General features: G+C 35.6%; 1 protein-coding gene across 2 annotated transcripts in view; it reads right to left on the minus strand.

Annotated features, from left to right (window-relative positions):
* Positions 1 to 17954, minus strand: part of LOC150079966 (tyrosine-protein phosphatase non-receptor type 5-like) — a 185948-nt gene that overhangs the window by 28857 nt on the left and 139137 nt on the right. For both annotated transcript variants that reach the window (XM_090382829.1, XM_090382828.1), the window contains exons 13-14: positions 9455 to 9618; positions 262 to 375 (exon numbers count right to left, since the gene is read on the minus strand). In XM_090382829.1, coding sequence (XP_090238955.1) covers positions 262 to 375; positions 9455 to 9618 — 278 coding nt within the window. The remainder of the gene's footprint in view (positions 1 to 261; positions 376 to 9454; positions 9619 to 17954) is intronic.

Raw genomic sequence — 17954 nt, forward strand, 5'->3', positions numbered from 1 at the left:
CTTCAAAGAAAACTACCACTAATTAGTGTAGGTACTGAAAACAGCTGACACATATCTAAGTAAGTTTTCTTTTTCCTTCCAAAAAAGAAAGTTAGGTATTTCTATGAAATGCCTGAAGAACATTTCAAATCAGAACCAGAATAATCAGTGCAATTCAAAGAAAAATATTTAGCACCTAAATATTAATTATAAATTTATATTATTTTTATATTAGGTAATAAAAATTTATTGCCTAATAATAATAAAAATTATCTACGTTACCTGTCCATTCTAAGAGCACATACAACTCCCAACACATCAACCATATTTTCTTCTAACAATTGTTGTATTCCAATACTAATTGCTATAAAACACCCAGTCCTTCCAATCCCAGCACTAAGAAAGAAAAAAAATGACAAAAAACTTTAGTATAATAATATTTTTTCTTATATAATAAAGAACAATCTTTCATTTGCTCTACATGCCACAATTAAATCAGTTAAGTGAAAAACTTAACTTTAAGTAGATTACTTAAAATAAGAATTGTTAGTAAAGCCAATACATATATTTATTACAGTGGTAATGTAAAGCTAAAATTTATATGCCAAAAATTAAAAATATTTCTCTCTCTAAAATAAGTAATAAACAAATATCAAGCTTAAGAAAGCTAAATATAAGGTCAAAATAAAGGCTAAATATAAGGTTGAGCATTTTAGTACATGTTCATCAAAAACACATAAAAAGGATTAATAAAACTAATAAAGAAAATGATACGATTATAAATGAGAGCTTAGACCAGTGGTTTTCAACCTTTTTTTTAATAACGGCACCCCTAAGTAATTTATTTTATTTTGCAGCACCCCTACCATACTGTACACCGTTTTATAATGAAATAACCTTAAGGTGCTGCGGCACCCCAGTTGAAAACCACTGGCCTAGACAGTAGTAACCTACCAATTGTGGTAGGATGTGATGGCCCCATCCCTACCACAAGGCTAAAGTTGCTTTCAATGTTAATCTCTTTTGTTTTTTGTGTGTTTAAGTAGTGGAGTTTCTGTTTTGTTTTTACAAAATGTACTGAATGAAAAGTTTTGTAATTAACAAGCAGGTGAGCTATAGTTGCATATGTGCATTTGCACAAGGGGCAACTAACTTGCTGGCTCACTTGAATGCAAATACCCAGGGTGCAACATAAAATATCACACTCAAAATCTCTTTAATTTTATTTTTTGTTTAAGTTTACCCAAAGTGGTGGTCTCTGTTTACAGTTCTTGTTATATAAAACAACTGTAAAAAAAAAACCTACTGATTTGCTATGCTAGGTCACTATAAGCAGATGAGCTCTAGTCACATATATGCAACAGCATGGGAAGTTATTGTTATTTGTTTTTTTTTTTAGGAGCATTAGCAACTAAGGCCATATTGCTCCGAGATATGCAGTGGTCATTCCCTGACCTTTCCGCATCCTCCGTATTTGGTGGTGACGGGCTTGAACCCCGGTCTAATCAAGAAGCGTGTGCTACGCACTGCTGCTCCTTCCCACCTGGCTACGGAGGCGCCTAGCATGGGGAGTGACTAGCATACTGCTTCAATTAAATGAAATGAAAAGTACGTGGTGGGTGTATGTCACTATGACAGCACAAATCAGGTCCTTCAGGACTATCGGTATCATTTTTCTCCATGCAATACAAATTCATATTAGATCTTTAGATGAAAACACAGCAATTCCTGTTTCATTTAATCCTTGCTTGACACCAACAATCCAACTTCTATGTCTACCTCTGGACCTATTACCATTCATTTTTGTTTTGAATATATATGTTTAGCTAATTTTCCTTCTCCCATCCTTTCTAGATGTCCATACCATCTTCAGTTTGCTTCACGTACCTTTGTATAGCTGATGACTTAGCATGAAATTAAATTTCACTAACAACACATGCTTTTTGTATTAATATACAACCATAAGACTGTATACTAACTAAATAGATTATCAACCACTTAGAGTAAGTGGTTGATAATCTGCTGGACTGATATTGTAGAATTTTTATTGATTTCCCATATATGTAACCAATATACAGACTGGGTAAGTTATTCCCTTTATTATACTGTTTGGATAAGTTATGTGGACTTGAGCTTCATTTATTTAAAGATGAAACTTGTAAGAATGAAGAAAAAATGCTTACTTTGTTAAAAAGCTTTATACCAGCCAGACTGTATGAACAGCTAATCTATTGTGAATTCTCTCTATCAATCATTAGCATGTGACAACAATGCGTAATGATAACGCAATTTGAGAGATGTGACAATTCACTATGTACACTAGTAACGAAAAGATCATATATATATATATATATATATATATATATATATACAGGGCGATTCACTACCAGTGCGGCAAACTTGCAGTAGGTGTAGGGGGCACAAAGATGAATTGGAATCACATAGCATTGCAGGGTCCGAAATGCCTTCGTCATGCGGTAGAGGACATTGAATGGGAGGTCGTGTGAATAGCGATCCCGCTGGAAGTCAGCATTTGCGAATCGGTTCCCGAGGCAGTAGGATGGATGAGTATTCAAATGTTCAACTGGCCGGCATGCACCTCGTGTATGGAGCTGCGGACTGTAATGGGCGCGCCGCTCTGCGCTTGTACCAGGAATGTTTTCCGCACAGGCGTGCTCCTCATCATACGATTTTCACACGTGTGCACAGAAGGTTACGTGAGACTGGTTGTTTCACGAGAGGTACCATGAATTGAGAGCGAACAACGAGGACGCCAGACAATGAGGAGAATGTCCTACATCTTGCAGAAGGCAATCGAGCAATAGGCCAACGATTAGGTATTTCCCAATTCACTGTATGGAGGATACTGTCAACAAACCAAATGAGTTTATACCATCTGCAAAGCGTCCAATCATTGGAGCCTGCGGATTATTCACTCCGGAGGACTTTTGCTACTTGGTTTCTTCAACAGAAACGGTTCGCAAATGCTGACTTCCAGCGGGATTGCTGTTCACGCGACCTCCCGTTCAACGTCCTCTACCGCATGACGAAGACATTTCGGTCCCTGCAATGTTATGTGATTCTGATTTGTAATGAATCACCCTGCATATATATATACACATTGGAACTTCTATTTCACGAATTTCTCTATATTACGAATCTTTTCGCGAAACATTGCACTTGAAACGAAATTACATGTAAAATTAACCCCATATAACAAAGTGTTAGTCTCTCTATAACGAATTTTTAAAAAATTAGTAAAAGCATTTTTGAAGATTTTCAAGCATTTACTGCTAAACAGCCGCTCAAATATACTGCCTCCTTCCTTCCGAAATTGTGCATTAGCATCTGGAATTAAATAATCATCCTTTTAGTGAACACGTGTGGCCACTAAAAGGATGATTATTTGATGCCTGTAGGAGGGTCTTTGTTTCATTTTTATTACAATTATTAAACCAAATGGGTTTTCTTAAAAGTGATCATAAACTTTACAATAAATAGGGTAGATTTGTAAATTGATGTGGCTCAGGGGAAAACGAAATTCGCTGCGGTAAACCTTTAGCATGCTGCGGCGGCAATACATAGAATGCTACCATAGTCCGTTTTTAGTAACGCCTACTGAGTGACATTCGCTTCTCACCGCAATTGTACCACGTGACCTTCATGTCAATCATTATATGATATGTCCGTTCTCGTCTAACTGGACTCCCAGTAGATGGTTTTCATGATTTTTTTTTTTTTTTTTAATTTTGTTCGTCATCAATCACATAGGCTATATGCTCTTGTATTTTTTATTTTTTTTTCTGAAAAGTAACATACAGCATACATTAATCATAAATTTTCTTTCGTGTATATATGAATGAAAGCAGAATAAAAGAAATTCACAAAGTCGTATATTTCTTCAAAGTGAGTGATACTGTTGACTTGGCAAGCGAACGTCATTGAGTAGGCGGTACCTGTACTAACAATTCACTATATGGCTAGTGCAGCGAAGTTTGTGGTGTATGTATCAGCAAAAGCTGCAGTCCAGTAATTTTTACAATTGCGAAAACAATGTCGAAGAGAAAGTGTTTAAGTATTAATGATAAAGCAAAGATTGTTATGATATTGACCAGGGTTTTAAGAAAAAAGATGTTGCGGATAAATATAGCACATCTGCAAGCAGTTTATCTACGATTTTAAATGCAATTGAAGGAGGAGCAGACAAGAAGCGAATTAAGTTGTGTATATACGAAGATGTTGATAAAGCTGTTCTAAAATGGGTGCAAATGATACGTGAAAAGAATATCCCAATATCGGGCCTAATAATTAAGCAACAAGCTCTGAAATTTACACAGTCCTTTGGACATAGAATTTAATGCGAGCACTGGGTGGCTAGATAAATTTAAGCAGCGCCACAGAATTGTGGAAAGGGTTATTTGTGGAGAAAGCGTTAATGTAAGCGAAGAAGATTGCAACAGTTGGCGGAACAATACCTCAAAGAAGATTTTGGAAGAATGAGCGTAAGGATGTTTTTAATGCTGACGAAATGGGTTTATTCTTTAAATGTTTACTGAATAGAACACTTGCTTTTAAGGATGATAAATGTTTTGGCGGAAAACAAAGCAAAGAAAGAATCACTGTGCTAGTTGGAGCAAATATGACAGGAAGTGAAAAATTAAGACTTTTAGTCATCAGAATATCAAAAAACCCTAGATGTTTTAGAGGCACAAAATCTTTGGAAGTTGACTACACCTTTTAATAAAAAAAGCATGGATGACAAGTGATATTTTTGAAGAATGGATATTAAAACTAGACAAGCGTATAACAAAAGAAAAAAGGAAAATCGCGTTGGTAACTGACAACTGTCTGTTACCAACCAATGGACCAAGGCATTATTAAAAATTATTTAAAAATTATTAAAAAATTATTAATTATTAAAAATTAAGTTTCATTATCAAAAGAGAATAATAATGAAGATTGTCAATGCATTATCAAAAATAGAAACTTGGAGGTTACAATTAACCTTAGAGATCTCTGAACTGGCAAAAGTTTGGACAAACGATGTCACAGAATATACTATTCAAAATTGTTTTTCGAAAGCAGGATTTGCATTGAATACAGAAGTCGAACAACGATTGGACGAACTAGATGAACTGTCCCTTTCACAACTGAAAAACTTTTGGACATTATTAGAATTGTCAGGAAACATCGAAAATGAAATAACACTAGATAGTTATGTTTATGTAGATCATCACAGCAGAACATCCAAATGAAGATGAAATACTGCTGAACAGTGTTAAATGCGACCGTGATCACGAAGAAATTAACGATGACACATCAGAACAACCCGTAGAAAAGCCAACTCGCGAAGAAATGATTAACGCTTGATTAACGGTTCGTATGGGTTGAATGGTTAGCAACTAAGGCCATATTGCTCCGGGATATGCTGTGGTTATTCCCTGACCTTTCTGCATCTTCTGTATTTCGTGGTGACGGTCTCGAACCCCAGTCTAATAAAGAAGTGTGTGCTACACACTGCTGCTCCTTCCCACCTGGCTACGGAGGCGCCGTTTCGCATGGGTCTACAGTTTTGTGAAAATGTTCCTGATAATGTTTTTAATGCTCTGAACAAATGTGAGGTTTTCTTTGAGAATCAGACAATTTTTTAATTGTACTGTGCAAATGAAAATTACAGACTTTTTTTTTTAATTTGTGATACTTACCGGCAAAAATTGTGTAAACGTAATTTAAATAAGTATGTTTTTGAAATAAAATACATTAAAAATAAATGTAGATTTGTTTCCATCTTTCTAATTAGATAATTTCTAATAAAAAAGATATTCTCTGTATAATAAAATTTCTCTATAACGAATTTTTTCGCTGGATTTATTGAATTCGTTATAGGGAAGTTCGACTGTATATATATATATATATATATATATATATATATATATATATATTTTAACATAGTTTAAAATTTTTTTAAAATGTATTAAAGTAGATAACAGAAAACATTAGATTACAAATTCCACATATATAATTTGACCCACACTTGTTTTATCGTTAAGTTATAATTTAGTGTCAGAATTGCTAAGAAAGGTTTTGTAAATGAATGAAGTCTTTCTAAAAGGACATAGCAACCAGACAAATAATAATTAATTTAGTATTAAGAAACTTTTGCATGGGTTATATATAAGCCTAAATTACAAACATATGTACTTTAGGGATAAAATGAATATTGCAAATGAACCTCAAAAGTTTTTTTTTTTAAGCTGAAGCACTGATGCAGTAATAAAAAAATAAAAAATAATAAAAAATAAAAATCAGAAAGAAAGAGGGCTACAAGGATAAAAATTTTATATGAATGAATTGAGGATTCTCAACTTAGTTGCTGATATGTCAATAAATAAAACAGAAGAGAAATGTGTTCAATTAATGTTTCAGAAAAGGATAAAATTACCATTATATGTCTTTGTACATGTTTGTCAAGTCAGCAAGAAATATATTGATTTTGATTTCATTTTGTTTTGTACTGATTTATTATTGTGCAATTTCTGACTTTAATTTGTTAGTCTGAAAAACAGAATTCAGAAATTGAACTTGTCTAGAGGCAGCGATTGTAATCTTAATCATCTGATAATGGCAAGTAATGGTGCATGCTAAGAATCATTATATAAAAAAGAATATTCAATGGTTAAAGCTAATTAAACCCTCATTTTCACAGAGTTTGATTTAATTGACAAAAAATTTCACTGGCATCACAGTGTATCCTGAGTGCATTTGTGAGAAAGAGATAAAAAAAAAAAAAAAAAAAAACCAGGAACTCGCTATTATTTTGTTAAGTGCTCGCCTGTGACGTTTCTTTATTATAACCTCATTTATAGTGTATCATCATGGCTCTGTGAAAACTGGCAAAAAAAGAAAATGTGCATCTGAGTGTTGCTCAGAAATTATAGTTGTTACAGAAGCTACTCTGGTGAGCATTTCCCATGTCTGTGAGGAATATGGCATGACAAAAAAAAAAAAAAAAAAAAAGTTGGACATTGTTAAAACAAAGTCTAAACTTTTAAGGAGTTTATAAAAATTTTTAAAGTTTTTAAGGAGCATGATTCCAAAGATTTGCCAGGATCTCGACTTTGCATAACTTAGCTCCAACTCTGAATAAGTTTTTCAGAGTTGGAACCATGTAGCAATGGTAAATTACCTTCTGCTATGTATCACATATTTACCAATAAAGTCAAGGTAAATAAAAGATTGATTTTTATTGTTTAACTTTAAATCACTATTTCTAATATATACACACACACACATATATATATATATATATATATATATATATATATATATATATATACACAAGTAACTGTTTAAATTTTCAGTTATGTGTAGTAGAAATGGTTTAAAAAAAAAAAAAAAACTTTTAATAGACGTCGGAGAATAATGGACAACCCCCTCCAATCCATAACTCTGTAAAATCAAGGGTTTACTGCAGAGTCATCCAAAGTGTATTAGACTGCTGACTAAGTGTTAATATCTCCAAGTACTGTTTATGCATATGCCCATATTTGATTTATAATTCACACACTATTATACAAAATAATTGTTTTCATTAGCAATAAATTTATTGCCTCAAAAACAGCATGAGGGATATCAAAAAGTTAGTACCCTTACCTAGAAATAGTAGCCCTAGAAAGGTGAAACTTCACAGGAACTTTAATGCTTCTCCCATCTATGGATCAGTTTTTTAATGCCTTGATCACAGAAGTCTGCACTTTTTGCCTGAAACCATGATTCCACTTCATTGTTTTTTTTTTTTTCGGTAGTTGTTGGCGCATCGGCTTCTGTGGCCATAATACACCTCCAAATTTTTTGCAGTACTTTGATCCAAGCCCGAGGCGGGATTCGAACCCGCGACCTTTGGGTTGCCAGGTAGGCACTTTACCCACCCGGCTAGCCCGGTCGGCACTTCATTGATGACTTTCTGAGACGAATCAAATGCAATGTGAAGAAACCACTGCATGGTTTCTTCACATTTCTCGAAACAAGAAGTCTGACGGTGCTAGGTCAGGAGAATAGGGCAGAAGCTGCAGTAGTTCGAAGCTGCACTGGGCAACAAAGTTGGTGGTGGCAACGACCGTGTGAGCCAGTGCATTGTTCCAGTGCAACATTCCACACCTTTTCACCTTCAAAGCATTGTGTAACTTTTTCAAAAGATTTATGTAGTATTCTCCGGTAAGTGTGGAACCACGAGGTAGGTAATCTGTCAGGATAACCCCTTTTCTGTCCCAAAACATGGATAACATCACAGTCTTTGCAGATGGAGTGGTGTTTGCTTTTTGGGAGATGGGGAGGAGCTGTGCTTCCACTACTTTGACGTCTTTAGTCTCCGTATCATACTGGTACACCCAGCATTCGTTATTTATCACCAAGCAATCAGAAAAAGTTCTCAACATCTGCATTACACAAATCCAACAGTTGGCGAGAACATTGCATTCGACATTGCTTCTGCAAAGGCATCAGCAATCTTGGAACTCATCGTGCGAAGACCTTAGACATGTGCAGATGGTCATGTAAAATGCTGTGGGCAGACCCATAACTAATTTCCACTGCATCTGTAATGAAATGAATTATCACACGTCTGTCACTCAGCACCAGCTGCTCAACCTTTGGAACCGTCTCACTGTCTATGAATGGTGGTGGCCTTCCTTCTCTTGGCTCATCAAAGACGATTGTACGACCGCATTGGAACTCCCGTTTTCACTTTTTTTACAGTGTTATAGGATGGACAATTTTGTCCATACACAGCTTTCATTTCTTAGTCAATTTCCCGAGCTTTCTTGCCCTGCAAATGCAAGAACTTGATTACTGCTCGATACTCCACTTTGTCAACCATAGTGTCCTTCCTCAGATTCTGGGCTCCACCTCTGTTGTACAATCACCTACGGGAATGAAAATTTCGCATGTTAGTTATTGAATATGTAGACAACTTATATTAAAAAAAGGCATCTTCCTACTGATGTTTTATCTAGGTCAGGGTACGAACCTTTTGATACTAGTATTATAAATAAATCTTTACTGCAGCTTTGGAATATTTAAATTACAATGTACAATATTACAATACAATAATTACAATTATACAATAATTAAAATACAATACAATATTTAAATGTACCCTCCATGTTTAATGGCAAGAGATTTAAGGGGAGATTATTGTAGCCTTACTTATTATTTTATTTGCGAAAAAATTTATTTGTTGCACAGATCATTAAACTACAATACATAAAATTAGCTTTCGGCTGGGTGGCAGCCTTCATCCGATGAAGGCTGCCACCCAGCCGAAAGCTAATTTTATGTATTGTAGTTTAATGCTCTGTGCAACAAATAAATTTTTTCGCATTATGAATCCGGAGCACGTAGGCCTCTTTTATTATTATTTTATTTATTTTTACAAAGAAAAGTTACATATAGCTGATGCAAAAAATTGAATATTTACCTGCAGTGAACAACTGTAGGGCCTTTAGTAATACCATTGTTATCATGCCTGAGGGCTTCCACTTCTAGTGACATTGCAAGCAGTGGTTTAGCTGAATCTGGAGTTTTATGATCTGGCCATGCAGTGTACCAGAAATGAAGAACTTGATGTACCTTCTCACCATACTGTAAAATTAAAATAAACATTCACATTTTATAATAACTTTTTTAAAATTTACTGTATGGAATAACATGCAATTACCATAATAGAGACAGAGAAGTGGACAACAAAACAGGTAAAACTACTGCTAATTTCATAAAGGGAAACACAATGTATATTCATGAAGTCAGCAAACAAACAAACAAGGTAATTGCAGAACAGTTCAGCATAATTATTCAGAAATTCTAAATCCATCCATCCAAAATGTATTCTGCACAAATTTAAAATAACATCCAGAATTCTCAATGATAAGTGAAGTAGTTTGCTAAAATCAGGTACAGAAACAACATACAGTGAATGTGGCTGCAATATTATAAGAATCTGTTTGTTGAATATTCAAGAAGAAACAATTACATCTCCACCTGGCCAGCAAAAGGAGCTTATATTCTTCAAATGGATAAGTGTTTTAATACTGAGCGTGACTAGTGTCTTGTTTTATGTAAGTGCTTCTTTACCATGGACTGTTCCTATACAAACTTTTCCCAACCATGCTTTGATTGTATCAAATGTAGAGCAGTCCAACAGTGTTGCATAACTTTCCCAAACCAAGCTATCACGTTTGTGATAGCATGGGTTGGGAAAATTATTGTACAGACCATATATTTTTCAACATGGAAAATATAAGATCTGTACCATAAAACTGACTTAGTGTTAATGAATAGTGTTACAATATTGCTTTTCCATACCACTAAAAGCAGGACCAAAACATCTGTCTGCCTTCACTGTATTTTCCAACTTGTCCACCCTGGGAACAAGGGGCTCAAAAAAAAAAAAAAAAAAAAAAAAGTCTTTATTAAAACTACTTATAATACAAAAGGAAACCTACAGTAAGTACAAACCCCATTAGTGACCTGATCTGTAATCAGGTCACTGGGGTTAGGTACGCTAAGGCAGATTATGAGAAGTCCTCAGCTAAGAATACAAAGAAAAATATCAAAAGATTTCATGTTAACACTAGAAGGAAAGAGATGAAACAACATTGGTCTATTTGATATGATGCACCTGTTCAGGTTGCTTAAGAGGATCATAATTTTTTCAACATGATCACCAAAATCATTTATACATTTGTTCTATCTTTATTATATTCTGGAAACCTGCTTTGCATGATGACATGGGGGAATTAACTAAGAAGCTTCTTACTTCATCCCCCATGCCATCAGGAAGAAAAGTGACTGCTTCCTGGGCCTGCCATGGCATTCTTGTGCATTTTAAAAAATTCTGGAGATACCACGAATGTTGCATCATATTGTACACTTCTGAAAGAATTTAGAGTTTCGTGTAGTCAATGGTTACCAACAGCTACTGGGATATCAATGATGCAGAAGGTTCCAGAATTTTATAAAATGATGGGATTAGTGCATGCATTTTCAGTATGATTATTATAAAATAACAAAAAAGAAAGCTATGTTGAAGTCAGAGCCTACTGCTTTTTCTTCCCTTGCTTCATTCACTTACTGAACACCACACCCATTATAATTTCGATAAGTTTCATCCCTTTTGATTCTAAAAACTTTTATGATATATCATCATACACATCAAAAAACCATATATTCTGCATATACATCACGAAAAGAAAGCTATTACAATTCTTCATAAAATTCATTAAATGTGCTATATTTCTTCAGCTGAATAGTACACAACATATATTTCATGTAAAATATGTACTGATGGATTGATAAAATCTCTAACAGAATACATGATCACCAAAATCATTTATACACTTATTGAGGGGGTTTTTATTTATTTATTTATCTTTTTTAATAACTATTTCTGTCATTGAAAAATGAAAGGTTAAAACCATACTGTATAGGCCTTGGCAGTGGGTGCACCGACCTTGATTGGCACTACAGAGTTTCTAGCATCATGTTTCTGAAGTCAAAGCACTTTGCATTATTTTGTTATGGCAAATAAATTACGTAAATAATTTAGGCAAAAATATTAGATAACCTATATTCTGACACAGCAGGTTCCAAAATTTGATAAAATAATGAGAAGTGTATAAATGTTTTTGGTGATTATGATGAAAAACAAATTAATTAATTAATTTATTAGTATTAGTTAATTAGTATTAGTAATGGCCGCATGGTGCAAGAAAGCCTATGGCTTATGCTGCACCAGCCAAAAAAAAAAAAAAAATCCGAACAAAACAATGATAAAAACAAAAAAAAAATAAATAAATAAAATAATTAATAAAAAAAGGAAATTAAACATATCATCCTATGCGCTTCCCTGACCCGATGGTACTATCCAGATGACCTTTGAATTTCCCCCAACTGTCAGCCTCTACCATCCATGTAGGCAACTTATTCCAGTAATTTCTAACTTGCTGGCTAAAATAAAACTTCCTGCAGTCCAATCTAAACATTTCCCCCCGTAACTTGAATTTATGTCCCATAGTCCTAGCATCATTTATAATCTTGAAAATTTCGTCCTCATTCATTTTACTGATGCCTCTCAGAGCCTTAAACACCTCAATCAAATCTCCTCGAAGGTGTCTAGTTTCCAAACTCTGCAACCCACATATTCAAAGTCTTTCTTCATAAGGATGCTCTTTTTCCGGTCTCACCAGGCGAGTTACCTGTCTTTGCACCCATTCAAGAAGCTCGATGTCTTTCTTCAGGTGCGGTCTCCATACTTGAACACAGTATTCAAAGTGTGGTCTAACAAAAGCCTTATATAATGGGATTATCACGTCCTTATCTCTACTTGCAAAAGTTCGATAGATCATCGATAGGACACCATGGGCCTTCCTTGCAACCTGTTTACAATGCTCAAAGAATTTCATGTCTGACCGTATCGTAACACCCAAGTCCCTTTCCTCCAGTACTGGGTTCAGTTGAACTCCACCAAGTGAATAAGTTATTTTGGGATTACTGTTTCCCAGGTGTAATCCCTTACACTTTGTTGGATTAAAGCACAGCTGCAATTTTTCTGACCATTCCTGAAGTCTATCTAGGTCTCTCTGAAGAAGCTCAGCTTGACAGTGATCATTAACTACTCTACCAATTTTAACATCATCTGCAAATTTAGACATCGTGCCCTCTATCCCTTCATCAATGTCGTTTATGAAAATTAAAAACAATAGTGGTCCTAATACTGATCCTTGGGGAACCCCACTTCTTACATCAACCCAATCTGAGGAATAGCCATTTATCACAACCCTCTGCCTCGTGCCCTGAAGCCATCCTTCTATCCATCTAAGGATTTTTCAAGTGATTCCAACCTGTTCCAGCTTATAAAGCAACTGCTCATGTGGGACTGAGTCAAAAGCTTTGTTGAAATCTAAATAAACAATGTCGAAATTATTCCCTAAATCCAGCTCATGAGTGACCCTTTCGAAATAGCGAACCAGATTTGTTAAACATGATTTTCCCTTTAAAAAACCATTCTGAGTATCCTTGAGAATTTCAATTCTATCCAAATGATCCTGAATTCCACCCTTGATCATTGCCTCCATGATTTTCCCTACTACTGAAGTCAGACTGACAGGTCAATAATTTCCAACTTCACTTTTAGAGCCACCCTTATGTATAGGAGATACATTGGCCCTTTTCCAATCCAAGGGAATCTCCCCAGAGTCTAGTGATGCTCGCATAATTAGCCTCAATGGTTCAATGCACTCACTTGCCGCCTCCCTTAAGATTATAGGGTATATTCCATCAACTCCAGGAGCCTTACTGGCCTGTAGGCTCGAAAGTTTTTTCATTAAATAATCTTGCGAAATTTCAATATCATTAATTACATATTTTTCAACTTCACTCCCACAATTTCCCATTGCCACAAAAGGTTTTTCATTTGTAAATATCGATGCAAAATAACTGACACCAGCTGCCATTGCAGTTCATCTGCAATGGCAGCTGGTGTCATTGGTCCGATCTGGTTTGTCCTGCTCTTCTTGGCATTTATATATGTGAAGAATTCCTTATCCCCACTCTTTGCTCTGTTTGCTAGTGATTTCTCATAAACTGCCTTTGCCTGTCGAAACTTTTCTGTGGCTCTATTGCTCTATCTTGCAGCTGTTATAGGCTTCAGTACTTTTTATTGCTGAGTAACCTTTCCATGCCACCTTTTTCTGCTCAAGTAATGTGGCAACTTCACTATTCATCCAACTTGGAACCCTCCTCGTGGAGTATTTTTTTAATGGTATATACGCATTCAAGGCATCTGTGATTAATGTTTTAAAAGCGTACCACAGTTCAAATGTATTCATTCCCTGCGCGATATCTACCCAGTTAATAGAGGACGTGTAGTACCTTAAGGCATCGTAATTTCCTTTTCTGAAATTAAAACCCATTCCTTTGCCCTTTACTCTTGCTACCTCTCTCATCACCATCCACCGCAGAACTCCGTGATCACTTCCTGCTACTGGTTCCTCTACTGTCAGCCCTGTTATGTCATCTGATTCATGTGTGATGATGAGGTCTAGGATATTCTTTTCTCTAGTACTTTCCCTGACATGTTTATACAAGAGTTTATTAGTATTAGTAATGGCCACATGGTGCAAGAAAGCCTATGGCTTATGCTGCACCAGCCAAAAAAAAAAAAAAAATAATAAATAAATAAAAAATAAATAAATAAAATATCCGAACAAAACAATGATAAAAACAAAACAAAAAAAATAATAATAATTAATAAAAATAAAAAAAAAAAAGGAAATTAAACCTATCATCCCATCATCATCATCAGCCATTTTCAATCCACTGCAGGATGAAGGCCTCTCCAGCAACTTTCCAGTTCCTTCTGTTTTGAGCACTGGCCATCCATTTACTACTCAAAATCTCATGAATTTCATCTATCCATCTCCGCCTTTGTCTACCAGGTTTTCTTCTAGCTCCTCTTGGGTACCATTCTGTTATTTTCTTAGTCCATCTGTCATCATGTCTTCGAGCTATGTGTCCTGCCCAAGACCATTTTAGTTCTTTAGTTTTGATAAGAATGTCCTTTACTTGAGTTTGCTGCCTAATCCATATGTTCTCTTCTTATCTAACAGTCTGATTCACAATATAATTCATTCCATTCTTTGCTGTGTAGTTCTCAGCTTTTCTTCCATTCTTTTGATGAGTGCCCAAGTTTCACTTCCATAAGTCATGGCGGGGAGTATACATTGGTTCATTATTTTACGTTTCAGACAAACTGGGATATTACTCTTCAGTATGTGACTATATTTCCTGAATGCTATCCATCCAAAATTTATTCTTCTCTCGACTTCCAGCCATTTATCATTATTACAGCTAATAACTTGTCCCAGATAAGTATATGACTCCACCTTTTCAATTACTGCTCCTTCAATCATTATTTCCCTTTCCGTGGCATACTTGTTCATCATTACTTTTGTTTTAGCCATATTCATCTTTAGTCCAAAATCCTTACTAACTGTGCATAACTGATTAAGATTTTCCTCTAATTCTTTGGGATCGTGGCTTATGACCACAATGTCATCTGCAAATCGTAAATGGTTTAGGTACTCTCCGTTCACATTGACTCCTTTCTGCGACCAGTCTAATCTTCTGAAAGCTTCCTCAAGGGCAGCAGTAAACAGCTTCGGAGATATTGTGTCTCCTTGTCGAACTCCTTTCTCGATTTTAAATTTGCTACTGTCTTTGTCTAGTCTAATAAAGGATGTAGCACTCTCATATATTTTCTTCAAAATCATAATATATGGAGTATCTATGCCTTGTCTTTCCAGTGCCCGAAACATTGCCTTATGCTGTATGGAGTCAAACGCCTTTTCATAATCCACAAACGCCAGGCATAATGGTGTTTTATATTCATTTGCTTTCTCCATTAGCTGTGATATTACGTGAAGGTGATCCATAGTTGAGAATCCTGTCCTAAAGCCAGCTTGCTCTTTCGGTTGATTCTCATCAAGTATTCTTTCTAATCTGTTAGTAATGACCCTTGTGAACAACTTGTAGATATGGGATAACAAGCTAATTGGTCTATAATTTCCAATTTCTGATTTATCTCCTTTCTTATGCAGCAAAACTATGATTGCATTATTCCACTGCTTAGGCATCACACCTTTTCTAATGCACTTTGTGAAGAGCCTTGCCAGTTTTTGTGTTATGTCTCTTCCTCCCAATTTTAACAACTCTACAGTAACTTCATCTTCCCCCGGGGCTTTCCGATTCTTCATTTTCTTCAATGCATGTTCTACCTCATCAGGAAGAATATCGGGTATGTCGTATGTGTTGCTACTTTGCAATCCATCTTCCCCACTGCTGGTATCATTCCCTCGCTCCTTGTATAATTCTCTATAGTAGTCTTCTGCTATTTGAATTATGCCTTCTCTGCTGTTTATAAGTACACCATCACTATTCTTCAGTTTCAATATCATTTGTCTTTCTGTATTACTGCTCATGGCTGCTGATTTAAATCCTTTGTTTTCCCTTAATGCTTGTTCTACTTTTCTTGTGTTAAATCTTCTTATATCCTCTCTGAGTCTCTTTCTAATGGCTTTGCATAACTCAGTATACTCAATTTTCTCCCTGTCAGTGTTTTTCTTGCTCTTCATTTGTCGTCTTTGGTTCATCATGACAAGTGTTTCTTGACTAATTTTTTCTTCTTTGGATTTCTGTTTCCCTATAGGTTTCTTGGGCTTTATCACTTTCAGAAAGTTGTAATATTCCTCGTTGATATCTTGGTCCTGAGCAGTCTGCAGAAGCTCAAACTTGTTCTTAAGTTCCAGTACATACTGCTTTTTCTCCTCCTCTGTTATTTCAAAGACCTTTGTATTATTTACTCGAGTCAGTTTTTTTCTTTCCTTTCCTACATCTATATCAAGTGTACATCTTACCATTCTGTGATCACTTCCAACATTTACCTTATTCGGGACGGTAACATCATTCACAATATATCTTCTGTTAGTGAGGATGAAGTCGATTTCATTAGTTGTTAATCCATTTGGACTCTTCCATGTCCACTTTCTGTTCACCCTTTTCTTGAAAAAAAGTGTTCATTACTGACAGTCCTTGAGATTCTGCAAATTCCACAAGTCTTTCACCTCTTTTATTTCTTTCACCAATTCCAAAATTTCCTATAGTTCCTCTTTCTGCACTGTTTTGCCTTTTTCCAACCTTAGCATTGAAGTCCCCCATAATAATAGTGTAGTGGGTTTTCTGCTCATCTAGAAGACTCTCAATTTCAGTGTACATTTCTTCAACCTCTTCATCATCATGGCTCGATGTTGGTGCATAAATCATTATAATCTTTAGCTTGTACCTCTTAGAAATCTTGAATATTAGTCTTGACACCCTTGGTGATGTACTTTTGAATTACAAAATGTTGTTTTTAAAATCTTTATGGACCAGAAACCCAACTCCACCTTCACTCCTTTCACTGTTTCCATTGGTGTACAGCAGATTTCCACTTGATAAACTTATAAGTGATTCATTTCTTCTTCTTGTTTCAGCCAAACCGATGATATTCCAATTCACATTTTCTAATTCCTTTTCCAGCTCTAATATCCTGTCTTCACCGATGAGTGATCGTACGTTATAACAGGCCAAGTTCAATTTCTGTGCATGGCAGCCTGGTCGTACCCAGAGATTCTTAGCACCCTCTGCTTCCACTCTAATCCTCTTGCTGCCGTAAGAGGGAGAGTGAAAGCTGCTGGGGACTGAGGGCCATTTGTATTATTGTGCTCTCATTGCTGGAGGGTTTGGTCTTTTCCTCTTCACACTGACCAGGCGTCTTGAAGAGAACCACTCTACACGTTCGTTGCCACCTAAGTGACGTAACAGGGCTTACCATCGAGAAGGTGTGCATGAGTGGATTTTAGGGAGGCAGGCCAACCGGACTTCTCCTAAATCTTCTGTAATAGAGAGATATTGGATCCATCAGTGTTATGCGCCTCCCCTACCCGAAGGCACCATCCAGATGACCCTTGAATTTCCCCAAACTGTCGGCCTCTACCACCCATGAAGGCAACTTATTCCAGTAATTTATAACTCGCTTGCTAAAATAAAACTTACTAAAATAAAAATATTGCAGGGAATAGAGACTAAAAGTTAAAATGTAATCTTTATTTTGTTATGGCAAATAAATTATGTAAATAATTTAGGCAAAAATATTAGAAAATCTATATTCTGACACAGCAGGTTCCAAAATTTGATAAAATAATGAGAAGTGTATAAATGTTTTTGGTGATTATGATGAAAAACAAATGCTATATTCTAGTCAGTTTCCTGCTGCTTTTTTACTCCTTACTTCCTTACTGAACCCCGATGTTATATAATTTCAATCAGTTTCATCCTGTTCGATTCCAAAAACTTTTATGATATATCACAAAAGTTATACCATC

The sequence above is a fragment of the Mastigoproctus giganteus genome, chromosome 10 (genome assembly GCF_048544385.1).
Source record: "Mastigoproctus giganteus isolate SK-2022 chromosome 10, ASM4854438v1, whole genome shotgun sequence".
NCBI classification, from domain to species: domain Eukaryota; kingdom Metazoa; phylum Arthropoda; class Arachnida; order Uropygi; family Thelyphonidae; genus Mastigoproctus; species Mastigoproctus giganteus.